The sequence below is a fragment of the Arvicola amphibius genome, chromosome 6 (genome assembly GCF_903992535.2).
Source record: "Arvicola amphibius chromosome 6, mArvAmp1.2, whole genome shotgun sequence".
NCBI classification, from domain to species: domain Eukaryota; kingdom Metazoa; phylum Chordata; class Mammalia; order Rodentia; family Cricetidae; genus Arvicola; species Arvicola amphibius.
In genome coordinates, this window is record NC_052052.2 from 18,291,831 (window position 1) to 18,312,518 (window position 20,688).

The 20,688-nt window shown below is 52.7% G+C and overlaps 1 protein-coding gene across 2 annotated transcripts; it reads left to right on the forward strand.

Moving 5' to 3' along the window:
* Window positions 1-553: 553 nt before the first annotated feature.
* On the forward strand, window positions 554-17,113 carry Extl1 (exostosin like glycosyltransferase 1). Of its 2 annotated transcripts, none has more exons than XM_038332989.1 (12): window positions 554-618; window positions 1,342-2,112; window positions 8,405-8,495; window positions 8,711-8,818; window positions 10,267-10,386; window positions 10,906-11,038; window positions 11,194-11,300; window positions 13,056-13,145; window positions 13,802-13,888; window positions 14,158-14,318; window positions 15,161-15,350; window positions 15,475-17,113. In XM_038332989.1, the coding sequence occupies exons 2-12, from the start codon at window positions 1,361-1,363 to the stop codon at window positions 15,655-15,657; spliced, it is 2,022 nt and encodes a 673-aa protein (XP_038188917.1). In that variant the 5' UTR covers window positions 554-618; window positions 1,342-1,360; the 3' UTR covers window positions 15,658-17,113. The 2 variants fall into 2 exon arrangements, with proteins under 2 accessions (XP_038188917.1, XP_038188918.1); XM_038332990.1 differs by having other exon boundaries at window positions 15,161-15,329.
* The last annotated feature ends 3,575 nt before the right edge of the window (window positions 17,114-20,688 follow it).

Below are 20,688 nucleotides of genomic sequence, written 5' to 3' on the forward strand. Positions count from 1 at the left end.
TGGGCTGGTGATCTCTCAACAGTTAAAAATAAAGCAAAATAAAATAAAATAAAAACAATTGGACTGGTGATCTATCTCAGTGGTGGACCGCTGTATAGTAGACACGGAGCCCTGGGTTCCAGTCCCAGCACCCAGAATAAATTTAAAATATAGATAATGGTAGTAACAATAACCAAGAGGGAAAATGCCAGATAAATGTGACTGTGAATCATTGGTAAAGACCTTGGAGAGAAAAAGGCTGTCGGCACAGGGCCACAGTGAAGTGTGGCATCCTCCTGGTCATCCTTAGTCTTCCAGAGCCAGGTGTGACGACACATAGCTGGAATCCCAGCACTCGGAGGATCAGAAACTCAAGGTCCCTGGATGCAAGGTTATTTGAAACCAACCTGGGGTACTGGAGACCCTGTTTCTAAAGGAAAACAAAACGAAACAGAACAGCACCCCAGGAAAGGAGACCGGAAGGGGTTAAGAGACCCTGCCTCCCAGCCAGGAGCCAATCAGGGCTAGCGGGGCGGAGTCAGGCTGCCGCTAGGAAAGCGACCTGAACGGACCAGATGCTTACTGGCGTGGGACCTGGAGCTGCTGGCAGCGCTTGTGGGGCTGGAGCAGGATCGAAGCGTAGGTCTTGGCCTCTGCCCTGTGACAGCGCCCTCTCAGCCGGAGGTGCAGGGGAGCTGCCTGGGTTAGGGGCCATAGCAGAGGGGAAGAACAGAATCCCGAATCCTCTCATTCCCCCAGGCAGCAGGCATGGGCTGCACCCAGACTCTAACTTCAGCTGGCCCCGGTGGCCCACATGGGCATAAGATCTATTTTTAGCTCTACCACAGAAGGACAGCCACCAAGCTACAGGGGTAACCAGGGGTTCTCAAAGGCCGTTGGGGCAGAAGCAGGAGTGGGAGAAACCAGTCCTGTTTCCTTCCACATCACCCTTGGCCACCCCCCAGCCACCCACCCCCATGAGCCCAGACTAGTTCTCCCTAGTCTGGCTGCCTGCCTCTGGGTCAAGGGTAAGGTCAGGGAGTGCAGTCACCAGGGCAGATGGACAAGGGTTGCATCAGTCCAAGCGGTGGCTCAGGGCAGAGGGCTCTGATGAGAGGGTAAAAGCTGCCTAGGCTTTGGGAAGGCCTGTTCAGAAAGCCAGGGCCTCCCACAAGGGGTCATTCGCACAGGTGGCCAATAACGCTGTTTGAACCTAGGCAGGGAGCCCGCCCTCAGTGAGCCTCAGTCTCCCCGACTGTGCAGTGAGGGTGCTGGATCAGAACGCTGATTCCCAGACCCTCTCTCCTGCCCTGGGGTCCTCACCTTCCCCATTTGCTACAGAAGTTCCTAACTTCCTTCTAGCCCGGCTGTGGGTGGCCACATGCCCCTGTGGAGAAGAAAGTCCTTCTGGCTGGCACTGTCAGTCTTCTGGCTCCTCCTCATCCTCCTGGGAGTCTTCCCGCTGCGCCTGGCAGTGCCACCCAGGCCGCTTCCAGGGCGCTCCCAAGGCTGGCCCCGCTGGCTGGATGCTGCCTTCCTCCGGAGTTTCTTCCAGTCTGAGGCACTCCTAGAAGATGCCCCGCAGCTTCGTCAAGCCCCTCGGGGGAGCAGCTGCACCTGGGGAGCCTGCTTCGACACTTCCAGATGTAAGGGAAATCTCAAGATCTTTGTGCGCGCTCCAGCTGGGCCAATCGCTGAGGCTCATCGCAGGATCCTGGACTCCTTGGAAGGTTCCCGATACTATGCACTTAGCCCAGCAGAAGCTTGCCTCCACCTCTTCCTCCCCAGCCAGGACCATAGAGGAGCGTGCGGGCCCCTGCCTCCGTACTGGAATGGGGGCCGGAACCATCTGGTCCTCAGTTTGTACCCAGCTCCCTGTACCAGGCTGGGACAGGCGATGGTAGCTGAGGCCAGCCCCTCCTCGGACATCTTCCGACCAGGCTTCGATGTAGCGCTGCCGTATCTTCCTGAAGCTCACCCATTGCGAGGTGGGGTCCCTGGTCAGCTGCGGCAGCATAGTCCCCAGCCTGGGGCCGCTTTACTGGCAATAGCAGAGGAGAAGGGTGGTTGGCGCACCCATGCCTCGGCCTGCCCTTGGGACAGGCACTGTGAACAAGACCCTGGACCCCAGCAGTAAGTAAACCTACCCTTGGGGAGCTGAATGGGAGGGGGCTACGATAGGAGCAAGTCCAGAGGATGGAGCAAAGGACAAGAGTGACAGCCTGTCCGAGGGAGCTAGTCCTGACCAGTCTCAGCTGCAGCAGGCGAGATGGGTTAAGATAGCAGAGTGGACTTCCGCCAAAATGATTTGTCTTAAAGGGATGGAAAGGTGGGTTTTGGAATTCTCCCTTGGAGAGTCTTAGACACCTAACATGGCTTACTCCTACTCCCCCTCCCCCATTCCTGTTACCCCGTCCCTCCTACTCTTAATGTTTTATGTAACAGACATTTTTCTGTCACTCACTTGGTGTAAATACTTCCATAAACAATGGTTGCAGACGGGGGAGGGAGAGAGAAGTCATATGTTTTTTGCCTTACAAATAGAAAGACAGGGCCGGGCGTTGGTGGCCTTTAATCCCAGCACTCGGGCGGCAGAGACAGGTGGATCTTTGTGAGTTCGAGGCCAGCCTGGGCTACAGAGCTAGTTCCAGGACAGGCTCCAAAGCTACAGAGAAACCCTGTCTCGAAAAACCAAAAAAAAAAAAAAAAAAAAAAAAAAACCCACCAAATAGAAAGACAGGGGTTCATTCCCCACCCTACCCTGTAAAATGCCCGGTCCTGGGGAGGTAGAGACAGGAAGGTCCCTAGAGCCCCTGGCAGTGAGTTTAACTGAGTGAGTGGGTTTCAGGTTCAGTAAGAGATGCTGCATTAAAAGATGGCTCGATGGGCAAAGGCCCTTGCCACCAAGCCTGACCTGAGTTCAGCCCCTGAGCCCACAACCTGGAAAGCGAGAACAGATGTCTGGGAATTGTCCTCTGATGTCCACACACCACACACTCCTCTCCAAGGCACGGAGGCGCCCATGCACATAAATAAATAGATACGTGTACAATGATAAAGTGGAGAATGACAGAAAAAGACACCCAACCTCCATCTCTGACCTTCACACCTGTGTACACACACACGCACACACACACACACGCACACACAATTACACGTAATCGCTCTCACTAAAGTATGTAAAGATGATATAGGCTCGGTAACTTAACCTGTGGCCACCGGGCCAGAGTGAGCACAGCCAATATTTGAATCCAGAATTGTCTGTCTCCAGAGCCTTCAGTATGACAGTTCTGTGTTTTAAGCAAGAGTTATGACCACTCACTCCCGTCGAAGGCCTCAGGGGAGCCACAGAGACTGGTAACTGGTCCCAGCTGGAATCTGCTCTCGTGTCTACTTTTGGTGATTAATCTCTCAAGGAAATAACAGCCTTTGAGTTTGGAAAGATGACTTAGGTCAGATGGAAAGAACTTCCTAGCGGTGAGAATGCCTGCATAGACAGAAAAGCCTGGAGAGCTTGTGTAGACGGCCCTCCACCTGTTCTGGTCGGCGGGGCACGCGTCCTAATTACTAAGTGACCTAAGCCTGTCACCCTAATTAGTGAACCTTTAAATCTCCAGAAAGCCATCAACTCCAACTTCTAAAGTTGCCCAGGCTGGGGCCCCGGGGCTCCCTCTCTATCACCCCAGGGCAGGCCTGAGTTAGAGTCCTCAGGTGTCTTCCCAAGTCTCTGTTTTGCCTCCTCCTGTGGTCTCCCTCCCTACCCTCCAGTTGGGCTATTCTGAGCTCAGCTTCCCCCAGGACTCCTTCCCCTGGCCAAGCTCCAATGCTGCCTCTGCTCAAGGCGCTGGGCTCTGAAGGGAAAGGAATCCTGGAGGCACTGGGAAGATCTGGAAGCCCTCCCTATCATTCCCAGGGCCAGCCCTTCTGGGGAGGAGAAAACTTGGGGCTCCTTGGGCCCAGAGCCTCCCGGAAACTCTCCTGTGGTGACAAGGTTCCTGTGTCAGGGTCACCGTGCCCTCTCTTTGCCCACTGAGCCCTCACTGGCTCTGTTTGCTCACCAGAAGGCTCTCTCTGGGCTAACTTTAGTTATGACTGTACTTGCTGAGGGAAACTGTTCTGGTGTAGGATAGGCCACCTGTAGATATGTGTGTGGTTGTTGTTGTTGTTGTTTTGCCCTGACCTACTTGGAAGGTTCAGGGTAGACCCCGCCGGCCTTGAGCACAGGATAATTCTGCTGCCTTTGCCTCCTGAGTGTGGGGACTGGGACTGCAGATGTGTGGCCACCCTGCTCTGGGAAGTGTTTCTCACAATGAGTTTATTCCCAATATCTGCTGTGTAGCGGTCATTCATTGTCCTCAGTGTCTCAGAAGGACCTGGCAGCTGCCTAGGGACAGAATGAGAGAGGGACACCAGCCCCAGAGGACAACCCGAATAAGCAAGCACTGGCCAGAGAAAGAGGCACTGCAGTCCCTGCCACTGTCCCACATTCCCTGGCTGGCAGGCAGGTGGTGGTGGTGGTTGCTGCCAAGGGGACTGAGCTGTACCCACCTTCCTCCGTGACTATGATTCTCCCAGCATCCCCCACAGGATATAAGAGTCCCCATCTCAGGGCACAGGAAACAGACTCAGAGAGTTGTGTGTGGGGAGTACCAGGGGCTCTCTGCTCCCCAGATCCCCTCACTTTTCCAATCTAGCACTCTACAGTGGGGTTGGGATTCAGAACTGTACTTTCTGCCCCCGTGCCAGTGTTTTTCCACCTTGGTTGAATAGTCTCCTGTTGCTTTGGAATAAGGGCCCGCCCACTGAAATTGTAATTTCTTTATTTTTATGAATAGGTGATTCATTCACAGTACGAAGAATTCCAGTGGTACAAAGGGGTACACATTCAAACGTTCCCCTCCCACCTGGCTCGACCACCCAGGTTTCCTTTCTGGAGCCAAGCGCTGGTTCCATCATCTTGTGTGTTTTCCTTTTCTGGGGAGCTCTATACTCCCAGGGTGTATGTAGGTACTCCCATGTACCTCTTTTCTGTGTGTTCTCCTATAGCCCAGGCTGGAGAACTTTCAGCTCACTGCATGGATGAAGATGGTTTTGAATACTTAATCTTCCCTGTCTCCACCACCCACATACTGAGATGACAAATGTGTGCTACCATGCCCGGCCTCGTCTCTGTTTTTAAAATTCTGCGCATGCCTGTGCATACATGCACACTAGCTCACATGTATGTGGCCACACATGTGTGGGGATCCATGTGCACAAGTGGGCACATGTGTGTGGAGGCCCGAAGTTGGTGGCTGTCTTCCCAATTATTCTCTACTTTATACACCGAGGCACAGCCCCTCTCTTGAACCCAGAGCTCGCCAGTTCACCGAGTCCAGCTAGCTCGTAGGCTCCCGTCTCCATACCTTACGTTGGGATTGCAAGTGGACGGCCATGCCTCCTCCGCATTTCTCTGGGTGTTAAGGGATCTAAAGTCTGGTCTCTTAAAATTTGTTTATTTATTGTTTTTATGTGTATGTGTCTTTGCATGCATTTATTGTGCCATATGTATGCAAGATACTTCAAGAGATCAGAAGAGGCCAGATGATGGTGGTACATACCTTTAATCCCAGGACTCAGGAGGCAGAGGCAGACGCAGATGGATCTCTATGAGTTCCAGGGCAGCCAGATCTACAGAATGTGTTGCAGGACAGCCAGAGCCACATAGTGTCTTAAAAAATCAAAACAAGGGGGCTGGAGAGATGGCTCAGAGGTTAAGAGCACTGACTGTTCTTCCAGAGGTCCTGAGTTCAATTCCCAGCAACCACATGGTGGCTCACAGCCATCTGTAATGAGATCTGGTGCCCTCTTCTGGCATGCAAGCATACATGGAAGGAATGTTGTATACATAATAAATAAATAAATAAATAAAATATTTTAAAATAAGAAAAAAATCAAAACAAACAAATGAGAGAGAGAGAGAGAGAGAGAGAGAGAGAGAGCGCAAAAGAGGGCAAAAGAGGGCATTGGATTCCTGGGAACTGGAAGAACTACTGTTACGGATATTTGTGAGCTGCCATGTGGGCGCTGGGAACCAAACCTGGGTCCTTTGCAAGAGCACGAGGTACCCTTAACTGCTGAGCCAGCTCTGCAGCCGCCAAACTGAGGTCTCTTGTACAGCATTCACTTGTTGAGCCGTGATCCCACCCTCTCCCCATTAAAAAAGTTTAGTGTTTTGTGTGTGTGTGTGTGTGTGTGTCTGTCTGTCTATCTGTCAGTCTGTCTGTCTGTCTGTGTGTCAGAGGACAAGGTTGTCCATCTTTACATGGGCTCCAGGAGTCAAACTCTTCACCCATCTTCCCATCGTTAATATGAATTGAGTGGATGTTTTCTTGCCCTGCTCTGGAAATGCTTTGAAATATAACATTATTTTTTATATATTAACCCAGTACTTAAATATAATTTGAGTATTTTCCTCCAGGGTAAGAGTGACTGCAAAACCCTAGGGCCCATGGCAGTCACGCTATGGCTCTGCCGTGGACAGGCTCTAGTGAAGCCCATGGCTGAGGGCAGAACCGTGCCATTCACCATGGGCTCTGAAGTCCTAGGCCTACGGTGCATAGCGTGAGCAGTAGAATAGCCTCCAACTGCTTGGTGGTCAGCACAGAGAGACACAAGTTCCCTCTCGGACTGTCGCTCCGAGCCCCACACAGCTGTTCCTTCAGCCTCCACCTCCACACGTGGGGAACGCACCATCTCCCAGGGGCCCCTCCTTGCAACCACCAGCACCCTCCACCCCTGTGCTCTGCTAACTCAGCCCTGTCAGGGAGGCTGGTACAGTGTTAGGCCGGGGGAGGCTATAGTGCAGTGATTCTCAACCTGTGGGTCGCCTAAGACCATCGGAAAACAGATGTGTACGTTATGATTCACAACAGTAGCAAAATAACAGTTATGAAGTAGCAGCAAAAATATTTCTGTGGTGGGGGTCACCACGTGAGGACCCACGTTAAAGGGCCACAGCATGGGACGGCTGAAAACCACTGCTGTAGTGTGCTCTACTCTAGAACCAAGTGCGTCCTTGGACCTCAGTTTCCTCGCCTGTGTGTTCCATCTCGAGTGCCTGCGAGAATGATCTTTGTGCATGGAAAACACTTAGAACTGGGCCAGGAGGGGTGGTTGGCTGGGCTATCAAGGAGGGCTTCCTGGAGAAGGTGACACTGAGCCAGGTCTTTGCTGCAGAGCAGAAGGAACTTCCCGCGTGGGGCAGGGAGGGCACTCGGGACTAGGGGAGAGGGCATAAGATGGAAGGGAGCTAGAAGCCAAGGGATACAGTCAATGCAGTGGGCCCCTTTTCTCTCTGTGGGCTCCTTTTAGTTCCATACAGCTCACTGTGGGGTGGGGAGCTGGGCTGCCTGGCCAGAACTATGGTTTAATTGATAAAGGCGTGATGTTTGTTTTGTGGCTCCTTCCAGAGGCCCCTGGTGGACCCCGAACCTATCCCACATGATGGCTGAAATAGCCGGGGATTGGCACATCTTCGTTCTCACCGAAGCCCAGTCCCTCTCCTTGAGACTAAGTCTCCTCTACTGGAGCTGCCTGGTTCTGCTGGAGGACTGACTCGGAGCAGAGAGCAGCTGAGGAGGTCATGGGTCGCCCCTTCATGCGCTTCACTGAGCACTGTGTGCACCCATGGGTCCCCTCTGGCCCTTTCTTCCCCAGCTAGATTGCAATCTTTGGTTTCCTAAACTGGCAGTTCCAGAGAGGTGGCTCTGAGGAGGCTGTGGCTTCTGGACACTCCCTCAGACTCACTAGCACTACATGATGGTGGCTCTGGGGCTGGGGGAGGAGGAGGGGAAACAGAGGAGGTCTGTCCTCCAAGACAGGGTTGTGGGCAAGAGCTTCCTGTACAGTTCTAGGCTGGAGGCCCAGCCCACCTCAGTACAGAGAAGCCTTTCACGGCTAGGCCTCCTGTGCAGGAGGGCTGAGTGTGGAGGTCACTCGGGTGACAGGGTGGGCTGAGTGTGGAGGTCACTCGGGTGACGGTGTGGGCTGAGTGTGGAGGTCACTCGGGTGATGGGGAGGACTGGATTTGGGGGTCACTGGGGTGATGTGGAGGACTGGGCCAGAGTGGAAGTAGAAGGAAGGACACGAGACCCAGAACCTCCCATTTTGTAAATGAAGGAACTGAGGTACAGGGAAGAGGAGGAAGGTATCTGAGGCCACCAAGGGCAGGCATGGTTTCTGAATCCCCAGCAGCAGTGAGCAGAGGAGAGGCCAGGGCCAGATCTCTGCCCCTGGTTACGTTACTGTCAGTGTGTGGCTGGCTGTCTGAGGACACATCTTGTGACCGTGGGAGAGTCACTGCAAGGCCACTGGGGCCACCAAGCACAGCGAGGGGCAGCTGTCTCGGGCTCCCATGCCCAGAGCCCTTCCTGTACCTTCTCAGGACCCACCCAGGAGAAACGCTACCCAATGCCACCTTCTGCCTCATTCCTGGCCACCGATCTGCTGCCTCCTGCTTCCTCCAAGCTCTTCAGGTACGTCCCAACCTGAATAGCCCCAGCCTCTGCACCTCCACCCTCGAGTTAGCAGGAATGCTGGGCACATGCACATAGGAAGGGGGGGGGGTCCCTGTCTCCCCCAACCCTCCTTAACCTTTCCCCCAGCAGCAGGGACTGCTACCTTGAATTGGGGTGGTGGTGAGTCTGTGCAGGGAGGGGCTGGGCTCCCCAATGACTGCCCTGCTCCCCAGGCCGGCTGTATCCCTGTGCTCCTTAGCCCGCGCTGGGAGCTGCCTTTCTCTGAAGTCATCGACTGGACCAAGGCAGCCATCATTGCTGATGAGAGGCTCCCACTGCAGGTAGCTGGGGGGGGTACCTTGGTGGGGGGCACGTCAGGGGAGGGACCCCAGGAACCTGGCCTCCTTTTATCCCCATTGCCTCCCTCAGAGGCTCCCATAGATACAGATGAAGGTGGAGACTCGGCTTGGTGAGAGCAAGTTTTGAGCCACTTTCAGCCTCAGTTTCCCCATCTCTACAATGGGATAGGTTAGATCAGGTAATCTCTGGAGCTCTGCTGAAAGGAAATGAATTAAGACCCCGTGTCTTTTCCATCTGATGGAACTGACTTTGCTTGGATCTGAAGAATACACGGGAGCTGCCTTGAGGCGTCTGGGGAGTTAGGTAGAGACCTGAAAGGCAGCAATGGCGATCCTATAACAGAGCCTGGTGGCCACACCTACAACCCCAACGGGATACATAGCAAGGCAGGGAGATCAGGAATTCAAGGTCCCCTTCAACTATACACAGCAAGTTTGAGGCTAGCCTTGGATAGTGTCAAAAAGAAACAGATAGATGAACATGGATTTACGCACGCACGTACACCCACGCACGCACACAATGTTTATATTTATCTATTGAGTCTCCACATGACCTAAACACTAAATGGGCATTTTCTAGTTGAGTCTTTATAACCACATATGAGGAAGGCGTTTATTGCACTCATTCTACAGATGGGGAAAGTGGGACTGGAGGTGTTGTGACAGTCACTGCCTCCCCCTGTCCAAGTTGGTGTTTTGGTTTTTTTTGTATGTTTGTTTGTTTTTGTTTTTCGGGACAGGGTTTCTCTGTAGTTTCTAGAACCTGTCCTGGAGCTAGCTCTTGTAGACCAGGCTGGTCTCGAACTCACAGAGATCCGCCTGCCTCTGCCTCCCGAGTGCTGGGATTAAAGGCATGCGCCACCACCGCCTGGCTCCAAGTTGGTATTTTGAATAGGGTCTCGTGTAGCTTATGCTGGCCTCAAACCCTCTTATACAGCCTAGAATGATCTTGAACTTCTGATCCTCCTGCCTCCACCTACTGAATACTAGGATTGCAGGCATGTGTCAATGGTGACAGTTTATGTGGTGTTGGGGATCAAACAATGGGCTTTGTCCTTGCTCTGCAGGCACTTTGTCAACCGAGTCCCGTTTCCCTTCCTCCTCCCCATCCTCAGCCACTCCTACCCTTTGTTTTTTGTTATTGTTGTTGTTTTTTTGGTTTGTTTTTTTTTTTTTTTTTTTTTTTTGGACAAGGTCTCTTAGTCCAAGCTGGCCTTGAATTCAAGGCCCCCCTGCCTCTGCCTCTCGGGTGCCACCTTACCTAACGTTCAGTGCCACTTAAAACCAGGTCTGTGTGACCCTAAACACAGGGTGCACATCATGGAAGCTCCGAGTTCCCAGAGCTCTGACATCAGCTTTCTCCTTTCCGGGTCAGTCAGGGCCAGACCCCAGACCCCAGGCCTCCTCTTTCTCTCCCCCTGTGCCTTCAGGTCCTGGCTGCCCTCCGTGAAATGCTCCCTTCTCGGATTCTCTCCCTTCGCCAGCAAACCCAGTTTCTGTGGACCGCCTACTTCTCTTCAGTGGAAAAAGTCGTCCACACCACACTAGAGGTGAGAGACTCCTGTGTAGGGACCCCGGGCTTCACTTCTGCCCTTCCCTTCTCCATCCTTCCCTTCCTGGGTTGTGGGTCCTCCCTCGATGCTTCTGGGAAAACCTAGGCACGGATGGCTGCGTGGTCCTGGGCGCGCGTTTTCCTGTAGTCTTAGCTTGCCCTTGTCTGTGGCCTGTGCGTTCCAAGCATAGGCTCGCTCTCGTGGATGGCAGAAGCAGTCTGGAGTGCTGGAAGAACTTGTGTCCGTGGGAGTGAGAAAGGAGGGAAAACCATGTCGCCATCTGTCAGCTGTACAATCCCACTACAGAAGGCTCCTCTGGCTTCTAGCCTCTCGGGTGTTCTGCACCAGCAAGGGAAAGGGGTGGGGCTAAGTGGTCCTGGTAGAGTATCTCCTCCCATCGCCCTCCTCCTCAGGCCCCGCCTCTTTCAGGCTCTGCCCCTCCTCAGGCCCCACCCACAACCTGCTGTCTGAACCACACACACTAGCCAGCCTGACAGTCGCCTCCTCTTTCCACAGATCATTCAGGACAGGATCTGGGGTGCATCAGGTCACCCCTCACTGATGTGGAACAGCCCCCCGGGGGCACTCCTGGCTCTCCCTACTTTTTCCACGAGCTTGAAGGACTTCCCCTTTTATCACCTGCAACAGGGTATGTCTGGGGGTGGGACAGCTTGAGGTGACCTCAGCTCTCCCCAGGTTTTTTCCAGCTTTGTCTGTAGATACTCTCAAACTCTAACACCTCTCTTGGTTCTTTGGGGCTCCACCTTCTCCCTCCTAACTAACTGCCTGTGTCTCCTTCCCCAGGCTCCAGCCCTGAGAGCAGTTTCAGTGCCCTGATCTGGGTGGGGGTCTCTGGCGAGCCCCTGCTGAAGCTTATCCAGGTGGTGGCAGGTTCCCGGCACTGTGCCCAGGTCTGACTCCCCTCTGACAGCTGGAGCCCTGGGGCCCAGGGTGGACGCAAGGAGCGGAGCAAGGCCCTAGATGACCACACATCTGGGGGAAAGGCAGACTTTCATTCAGTCTCAGGTTCCTTGTTCTTTCCCTGAACTACATCAGAATTGGCGAAGCCCTAGAAGAGGTGGTGCTTCTTGGTGGGGCTGGAAGGAAGCATTGACTCACTCACTCACTCACTCACTCATTCATTCATTTTCTCACCTTGGGACCAGACCTGGGGCATCAGTGCTGAGGACCCCTTGAGCTGTAAATGTTAGCAGTTCTTGGTACCGACACTGTCCAGGCTCACTTACAGAGAACATGGGTTGCCAAGTGCGGTGGCTCATGCCTGTAATTCCAGCACTTGAGCTGGAAGGACGCCAAGAGATGGAGTGAGAGATGGAGGCAGGCTAGCCTGGGCTACACAGTGAGTGTAAGGTTAGCCAAGACAGTATCCTGTCTCTATGTAACAGACCAGTCCAAAAACACCAGATTGCCAGTGGACATAAAAGGCAGAGGTTGCTTTCTAAAATATGGCTACATATGAGTAATGTTAGCATAAATTCTTTATTTACATTGAAATCTGTGTAGGCTGCTGGTGTGACCACACCTTAGAAGGTAATCTCAGAGGAAGGAGCCTCGGAGCAGATGCTTAGTTGGTAGACAGGATTCAAGGGAATCCTGTGTGCTAAAGTCACAAACCATCTCAGGTAACACTGTGATCATCTATTTAAAGTAAACCATTAATGGCCAGAATTCCTTGCTCTGCAAACCAATGGAAATAAGAAAGTTAGACACATTGAAGTAGAAGAATGTGACCATACATAGATGACTGACATTCTAAGTCATGCTATTATTTGATATCGTTAAAAAATCATAATAGAATCTCTCCATCTTTAAAACTTGTAAAGGAGCTTTACAATAAAATTCTTGAATAAAAACAATTCTGTCTCAAAAGCCATATAACAACAAAAACAAACAGGGCTGGACAAATGGCTCGTTGGCTAAGAGTGCTTGTCCTTTAAGAGAGCCCAGGTTCAGCTCCCAGCACCCACATGGCTCACAACCATTGGTGACATTAATTCTAGGAGATCTGGTGTCCCTTCTGACCTCTGTAGGCACCAGGCAGGAAGGCACCTGGTGCACGGACGTGCAGGCAGAACCTTCCTGCACATAAAATAATAAATCCACCTAAGCGAAAACAAAAACCCACCAAACACTCCAGGTTGACTCTCAGAGGATGGGAGTAGCTCTGCCAGGGTGAAGAGGGAGCCTCTCTCCAGTTGGGGCATTGGGATTGAGCAGCCAATGACAAGGACGAGGATACAAACCCTAGAGGGAAGACAGGGATGGCATGTAAAGACATGACACACGGGTGTAATCACAGCACTTGGGAGCAGTAGCAGACTGAATTCAAGATCAGCCAGGTCTACATAGTGCGTTCCAAGACAGCCAGGGCTGGATAAAGAGACCCTGTCCAAGGAGACCACTCAGAGATCTGCTTTCCTCTGCTTCCTAAATGCTGGAATTACAGGCATTCACCACCACCGTCTCAACCAGAATTCTTGCCTTCCAGAAGGTGGCAGTGAAGGGACACGCATCCACCAAGTCCCGGCTCCCACACGTGCGGAAGTAGCTGCTCTTAGTGCTCCATCCACCCTATGAAAGACCATCCCCGAGACCCCCCTTCTAATCCTGATCCCAGACTTCAGATACATCCCCTTTCTTCCTAGATCCTGATCCTCTGGAGCAGTGAGGAGCCACCCCCTGACAGGTGGCCTGAGACAATGGTGCCCTTGACGGTCATCGAGGGGCACAGGAAGGTGAAGAGGGAGGACTCCTACTGGGGACCAGGGAGGACTGACCCAGGATTTCCTGAGCCTAGATGGACTTCTCTATGGGTCTGAAGGAGTCAGGCCATGGGTTCTAGCTGAGGGTCTAATTGGACCGATGCTCTTAAGCTAGGGTGGGTCTCACTGGTACACAGTTGCCTGCTCTGTGCAGGGTCCTGGGTTCCACTTCTAGCCCTGGAAAATAGAGTACTGAAGTACCCGTAGTATGTGAGGCAAGAGGCTCCAGGGATGTCTCAAATAAAGGGTGAAGTCTCAGATGAGGAACGTGGGATCGTGGGGAAATACTACAGAGAGAGAAGCACAGTGGGCTGGAAATGGGGGGCTTGGGAACCCACACAATGCCACACCACATGCCCCATGCCGTGGTCTTCTAGGCCGACACTCTCATCTCACCAAGTCAGATTTCTTTAAATAACGTATCTGATGTGATAATAGAGGGAACCCCTAGTTGCCAAACTAAAGGACCTTAGAGACAAGGGGGAAACTGCCCTCTAGGCTTGTGGGCAGGCTTCTGCATCCCTAGCTTTCCCTTCTACACCCTATCTGAAGGGCTTCTTCTTACTGAGTGGGGGCTGAGGGGTGTTTCTCATGCTGAGACGCCCTCGGCTCCCTCCGCCCCACCACAGGCCAGCGATCGATTCTTCCCGTACGACAACATCAGCACCAATGCCATCCTCAGCCTTGATGTCCACACCGCTCTTTCTACCAGTGAGGTGAGGGCGGGACCCGAGAGACCTCCACTGTGGTGGGGACACACCAAAGACACGTCAGGTTCCCGCGCCCTGAGATCCAGCCCTTTGCTCCTGACTGGGCAAGTTCCCCCAAATCCCCAGGAACACTGAACTTCTAGTAAGACTCCAAGCAATGGCTCCCATTCCCTAAGCTCTGCCCCAACCCCTCAGGCAGGCTGGCCTCTCCTCATAGGCTGTAAGGATTTGGGTCAGGAAGTTCCTTCTCATAGCTCGCTTAAATCCCTCTGCAGGTGGACTTCGCCTTTGCGGTGTGGCAGAGCTTCCCTGAGCGGATGGTGGGCTTTCTGACTTGGAACCATTTCTGGAACGAGGCCCGGGGTGGCTGGGGCTACAGGACTGAGCTGGCCAATGAATTCTCCATGGCCCTCACTACGGCTGCCTTCTACCACAGGTGCAGTCATTGACCCCAGCACAGGGAGAAAGGGCCAGAGTGGGTGGGTAGGTGCCTGCTGTCTGGAGTCAAGGCTCAAGGCCTTAATAAACCTCTTCCCTGTGATGTGATCTAGGGACTTCCCCTTGTTGAGCTGGGCTGGGAAGCTAGCTCAGTTGGTCAGAGCACTTGGGTAGCATGTGCAAAGCCTTGGATCCCATTCCCAATCCTGACTAAAAGTGGGCATGTTGGCACATGCCGTAATCCCAGCACTGGCTCAGTGGAAGCAGCGGGGGAAGGGGGGGATCAGGAGTTCAAGGTCACACTCAGCTGCAAGGTGAGTTTGAGGTCAACCTGGCATGTCTGAAAAACCCTGAGTCAGAGACAGACTCCTTATGCAGCTGAGGGCTGAGATTACAGATACCATTCCCCATCAGGCCTTGCTTCTGGGGCCTCTTGAAAGTGATTCTTTAATCCCACTTAAACCTCATCCATGTATCATGGAACTGGCTCTCAGGATGGAGAAGGCTAATCCTCGTGTGTGCAGAGGGGGCCCAGCTTGTACACAGCCTCCCTGAAGCTGGTCTTTGGGTAGCCATGTTTGATGGCTTTGGAGTCATCTAGTACTCCCCCTGCCACCCAGTCTGACTGTCTGAGTTGGGTTGGAGGGACAGGATACATGACTGCCCATCTCCTAAGCCACAGGGCACTTGGAGCGCCTGGTCATGCCCAGGACAGGAGCTCCCTGTGAGGAGGTGGAGGACAGGTCTTGGAAAACAGCTTCTTGTCTGGGGTCCAAGGATGGAGAATGGATCCTGCCTGCAGCCTTTCCCATCCCCTAAGGCCTACCTCACACCTCACAGGTACTACCACACCCTCTTCACCCACTCCCTGACTAAGGCCCTGAGGACCCTGGTAGACGACACTCCTGCCTGTGTGGACGTCCTGATGAACTTCCTGGTAGCAACTGTCACCAGGCTGCCCCCTATCAAGGTGCCTTATGGAAGGCAGCGCCAGGACGCTGCTCCGCTGGTGAGAGGACCCCGGGGACAGGTCCGCACTGGAAAGCACGGGTTGGGAAAGGAAAGAGGACGGATTCTCTTTTGCCGTCTAATCCAGCTCTTGCCGCAGCAGGGGTGAGGGCTCAGTCGAGCTTCGTTTTTCTTCCACCTCTTAGGTCGCTGAGGGACCTGGGCCCAGACCGGAGCCTCCGTCTCTGGCTCAGGACTGCATCAACCCTGTGGCAGCAAGGTTCGGCCACATGCCTCTGGTGTCCTCTCGAGTGCGAATGGACCCGGTGCTGTTCAAGGATCCGGTGTCCGTGCAGCGCAAGAAGTACCGCAGTCTAGAGAAGCCCTAGGTAAAGCGCTGCACCTGCCTGCTGGACAGGAGACAACCAATCAAAACTTTTACGGGTAACAGTCACGTCCGGGTTGGCCATGCACGACAGGGCGCCTTGAGGGGCGGGGTCTCCTCCTGGCTGAGGCGAATCTGCGTTTGGCACAGGCCGGGGCACAAGCCGATCCCGGTCCCAGAAATGCCTTTCTCTGTATCTCTGCCTGATCCATTCCTAACCCGCATGCCCACTCACCTCCTTGGTGGTTCGAAGCCCTGGCACGGTTCACACCGAGTGCTTGCGCACACCGCCGGGCCTGAGGACGGGCCTGGGAGCTCCAGAGGGCGGTTCTTGCCCTCCTCTCTTTGGTCTGGCAGGTGCATCATAAGTTGTTTTCTTGTTTTGTTTTTTCGAGACAGGGTTTCGATGTGTAGCCCTGGCTACCCCGAAACTAGCTTTGTAGATCAGGCTGGCCTCGAACTCACAAAAATCCGCCTGCCTCTGCCTTCCGAGTGCTGGGATTAAAGGTGTGTGTCACCACCGCCTCGCTCATCGTAAATATTTGACCTATAGTTACAAGAGTATTAACTGGTTGTCAGCGTTGTGGAATGTGGGCGGGCAGAGTATGCACGAGACAAAACTCCATCCCCTGCTCTGGGGTTCCTAGTCCACGAAGAAAGCAGACATCCGTAGACACCAGGGTTTCCAGGCTCAATCAAGACTGAGCAAAGAAGCCAGGACTCTGGAATAACTGGAGAATTTTGGGGGTTGTGTGCCAGATATAGCAGATGCTGGTCTCTGGAGCGACCAAACTAGCCGCACTGCACTACCAACCTTGACCACTAGAGGTCAGCTGCACTACTCTCCCTTCAAAGGAATGGGAGTTTGGTTTTGCTTTCTTGATTTTTTTTTCTTTTGTTTTTCATTTTTTTCAAGACAGGGTTTCTCTGTATTGTCCTGTCTGTCCTGAACTCATTCAATAGACAAGGCTAGCCTCGAATTCACGGAGATCCACTTGCCTCTGCTTTCCAGAGAGCTAGGATTAAAAGTGTTCACCACTACAGCCTGGCTTTCAATTTTTTTTGGGGGGGGGGCGGGGGAGGGTGGACTTGAGAAGTGAGACAAAGTCTGACTCTGTAAACCCAGGCTTACTGCCTCAGCTCAGCTTCCCAAGTAGAGTTACAGGCGTGAGCCACAGTGCCAGACTATGGAGTTAAAGACTGAGCAAGAGGGCGAATTGAGGGGAAGTGGAGGCATGACTGTGTGTAGCCCCCCAGTCTGGAAACTCGGGAGGAATATGACAGAAGCCCACTTTGGCCTGCACACTTGGAGCTTTGGCTGTTCGCAACTGCGCTGGTTGCGGGGAGAGGGCTGTCCTCGGTGTCCTGTAGGTGAGAGTCCGGGAGGTACTTTCTTGGGTTCGTCCACCTGGAACTGGAATTATCACTTCCGAAATAAAGCACGTGTCCTTGCCCACTCACGCTCAGGCTATAAATACCAGCGCAGCAGCTGCATGGTGTGGCGGGCGCTCAGGGTCAAGGGGGAGCGTGGTGGGGGCCTGGGGTGACTCCAGACAGTGGGGGTGGGGGTGGGGTCTAATCCAGGCCCAAGGTATCAGGTGTTCTCCTTCTTTGATGGCTTGGGCCACTGTGGAAACTCCCGTGACCGGATTGCTGGCCGGAACAGTCTGTCCCCTGAGGCCTCTCACCCCCTTTCTCCAACTTCACTCCTGGCCCCTGTATGACTCAGGTCCTTCCTGGATCCTATCACAGCCCGGTGTGGAAAGTGGGCCGTTTATTGGAAGCTGGGAGCTGTCAGATGCTTGAGGTGCAAGAGGGGACTAGAGATTAAAGTGGAGGGGAGGTGGCCTGGCCCACGGTCAGGAGCACTTGAGGGTGAGGAATCTGCACAGCTGCCATCTAGGCAGTCTGCCAAAGATGGAGGGCACCCAGTGCCAGCGCCAGTGCCAGCCCACGGACAGGAGACACCTTTGCAGGACAATAGGCTGCCTTCCATTGGCTGTGCCTGTGTTGAAGGCAGCATTGGATTCAGCAGGTCTCAAACCCTGCGGTAACAGAGATTACCCAGGGTATGCGGGACGTGTCTCACGCTGGCTGTGTGACTTAGCCTCTCTGAACCTTGGTTTTAATGAAACCTGTGGGGACTGGAGAGATGGCTCAGTGCTTAAGAGTGTTTTCTACTCTTGCAAAGGACCCTGCCTGGGTTCCCAACCACACTGGGTGGCTCAAACACGAATAACTTCTGTTCCAGGGCATCCAAGACCCTCTTCTGGTCTCCATAGGCACCCAATCACATGGTTCATATACAGATAACTGTGTGCATGTGTACACACACACACACACTCACGTACACACAATCACAAACTAAAAGAAAGAGGACGACAGTCCAGGAATTCATGTCTGTAGTCTCTACAGCACTCAGGAAGCTGAGGCAGGGCAGGAGACCCTCTGAAAGTCCCAGGCCAGTCTAGACCACACGCACAAGACCTATCTCAGAACACTGACAACTGTGGAAAAGGACAGCAATGACCAGCTCTTGAGAGGCACAAAGGTATGGCACACATATCCCTAATATCCAGAATCTTGGGGTTAATGGAAGCTGAGGGGTGGGCGCTCACAGTGCTGAGAGGTAGAGTTTGTTCTTAGTTTTGTTTTTAACAGATGGGGGGGGAGGGTCAAACGAGAGGTCAGGTGGTGAGTGGTTCATGCTCTAATCCTCAGGAAGCTGAGACAGGAGGATGGGAATTACAGGCTAGCACGGGTTATCTAAAACTAAAAATTGAAAAAGCCAGATGTATCTGCAGTATACCTGGAATCCCAGCATTTAGGAGGCAGAGGCAAGAGGATCAGAAACCTGGCCAGTGAGACCACTCTAGGTGGAAGACAAGCTGGTGACCAGATCACACGGCAGAAAGAAAAAACCAGTTCCCGAAAGTTGTCCTCTGACCCACATGCACCGTAGAACACAAATGCCCATACTTGTGCATGGATACACAATAATAATCAAATAAAAAAAAGGAGCTGGAGAGATAGTTCAGTGGTTAAGAGCACTGGCTGCTTTTCCAGAGGATCCAGGTTCAATTCCCAGCACCCACGTGTCAACTCACACCTGTCTGTAACTCCAGTTCTGGAGCTGACACCCTCACATAGACATACGTGCAGGCAAAAATCATAAAATAAAAATAAAGTCTATAAAAGCTTTAAGATGATCAGGAGTTCTAGGTCATCTTGGGATACCTGAGTAACCTGTCTTAAAAACCAAACTAAGGGGCTGGAGAGATGGCTCAGAGGTTAAGAGCACTGGCTGCTCTTCCAAAGATCATGAGTTCAATTCCCAGCAACCACATGGTGGCTCACAACCACCTAAAATGAGATCTAGTGTCCTCTTCTGGCGTATAGACACACATGCAGGCAGAACACTATGCATACTAAATAAATAAATCATTAAAAAAAAAAACCAAACTAAGGTGCTGGAGAGATGGCTCAGGGCTAAGAGGTTCTGGGTTCAGTCCCGGTACCCACATGGTAGCTTACAACCACCTCTAATTTGCGTTCCAGGGGGTCTGATGCCTTCTTCTGGCCTCCAATGTACATGGTACACATACATGCCCTACAAGGCGAAACACTCATACACATAAAAAATTCAAAAACCCTAAAGACCAGACTCCAAAAATATAAAACAGATGCTTGCCATTTATTTTAAAAGTGGGATGCTGTTGGTGGAGGCGGACACTTAGCCTCTCACCTGCCAGGGCAGAGTGAAGACAGGAGGCCGGGAAGCTGGTCTGGCCTTGACAACAGCTTTTACTGCGGAGTCCCTTTCCCAGGACGCTGATCAAAGTGACCCATACACAACCACCAGGTATGTGGCAGGCTTGGCTGTCTTCACAGCCCTACCCGAAGTTCCAGGTTTAAAGACTGGCCCACAACAGATGTACACATTGCCCAGGACTTCCTAAGGAGGCCTGTCACCTCTGAGACCGGATGGGCCTCTCCGCTTGTGTCTTGTAACCACAAGCCAGTTTTAAGGATTCTTTACCCAAACTCCAAGAATACCCCTCCTTGTTAGCCCCTAGATACATCCTGCTCCCTAGGTTAACTAGGTTGGGTCATCTTCCAGGTAACAGAGCACAATCTACAATCTCCTGGAGTCCTATCCGGTCAAGGGAGGTGGCCTTGCCCTGGGACCGAGGACACGGTCCCAACTGGAATCTGTCCCTGCCACCTGTGTCAAGGCCATGGCTACACTGACACTGACAGCTTTCTGGGCTGGGGTACCAGAAGGAAGTAACCAGCCAGGTCCTTCTGTAGTTAAGAGGCGTCCTTCAGGAAGTCACATGGGGCCCACAGTCAAAGTGGCCAAGACACAGAGAAGCCTCAGGTGCCCTTTGGCCCCACATCTCAAGGGTGGGCCTTGGTAAGTCACGGGCAGGGGCTCCCAAGGGCTGCAGGGAGGACCAACTGGGGAAAGGCAAGCAAGTGGGGGGCTGGGATCCTTGAGGCCAGTCTCCTAGAAGCAATTCTTCCTGGTCAGGAGAATGGAAGCTAAGTTCTACCCCTGGCCCAGGGTGAAAGATGTAACATTCTAACCTGCTCCAAAGATCAGAACATTCCATACCACTGTCCCCTCCCTCAGGGGTGGCTCAGGTCTGACAAGCTGTCATTGATTCCAGGAATTCACAATGAAGTCCTGAGAAGCAACCCCAAGTTGTCCTCTGACTGCCACACACATTCTTTGTAGAGTTCATTCAGTTGAGCCCGACAGAAGCGAAAGGCATGATTCTCCCCTTAATTAAGGTAGTTCCGGCTCTCTGCTAATAGACCTAACTGCTAAGTTAGCCTGTTTCCCCAAATTCTAATTCAAAAGCACAATTTCTGCTTTCCCCCTTTTATCTCTTCTTTCAATCTTTGTGTGTGTGTGTTCGTGTGTATGCTGCATCCTTCATTGCTCTCCAACTTTTTTTTTTATTATGTATACAATATTTTGTCTGTATTCCAGGCCAGAAGAGGGCACCAGACCTCATTACAGATGGTT

Excerpts from the sequence above, each read along its gene's own strand:
- Extl1 (XM_038332989.1), top strand. The coding sequence starts at position 1,361 with ATGCCCCTGTGGAGAAGAAAGTCCTTCTGGCTGGCACTGTCAGTCTTC. Across the intron at positions 13,146-13,801 it reads TCATCGAGGGGCACAGGAAG|GCCAGCGATCGATTCTTCCC; the intron begins GTGAAGAGGGAG and ends GCCCCACCACAG. Across the intron at positions 15,351-15,474 it reads TGAGAGGACCCCGGGGACAG|GTCGCTGAGGGACCTGGGCC; the intron begins GTCCGCACTGGA and ends TCCACCTCTTAG.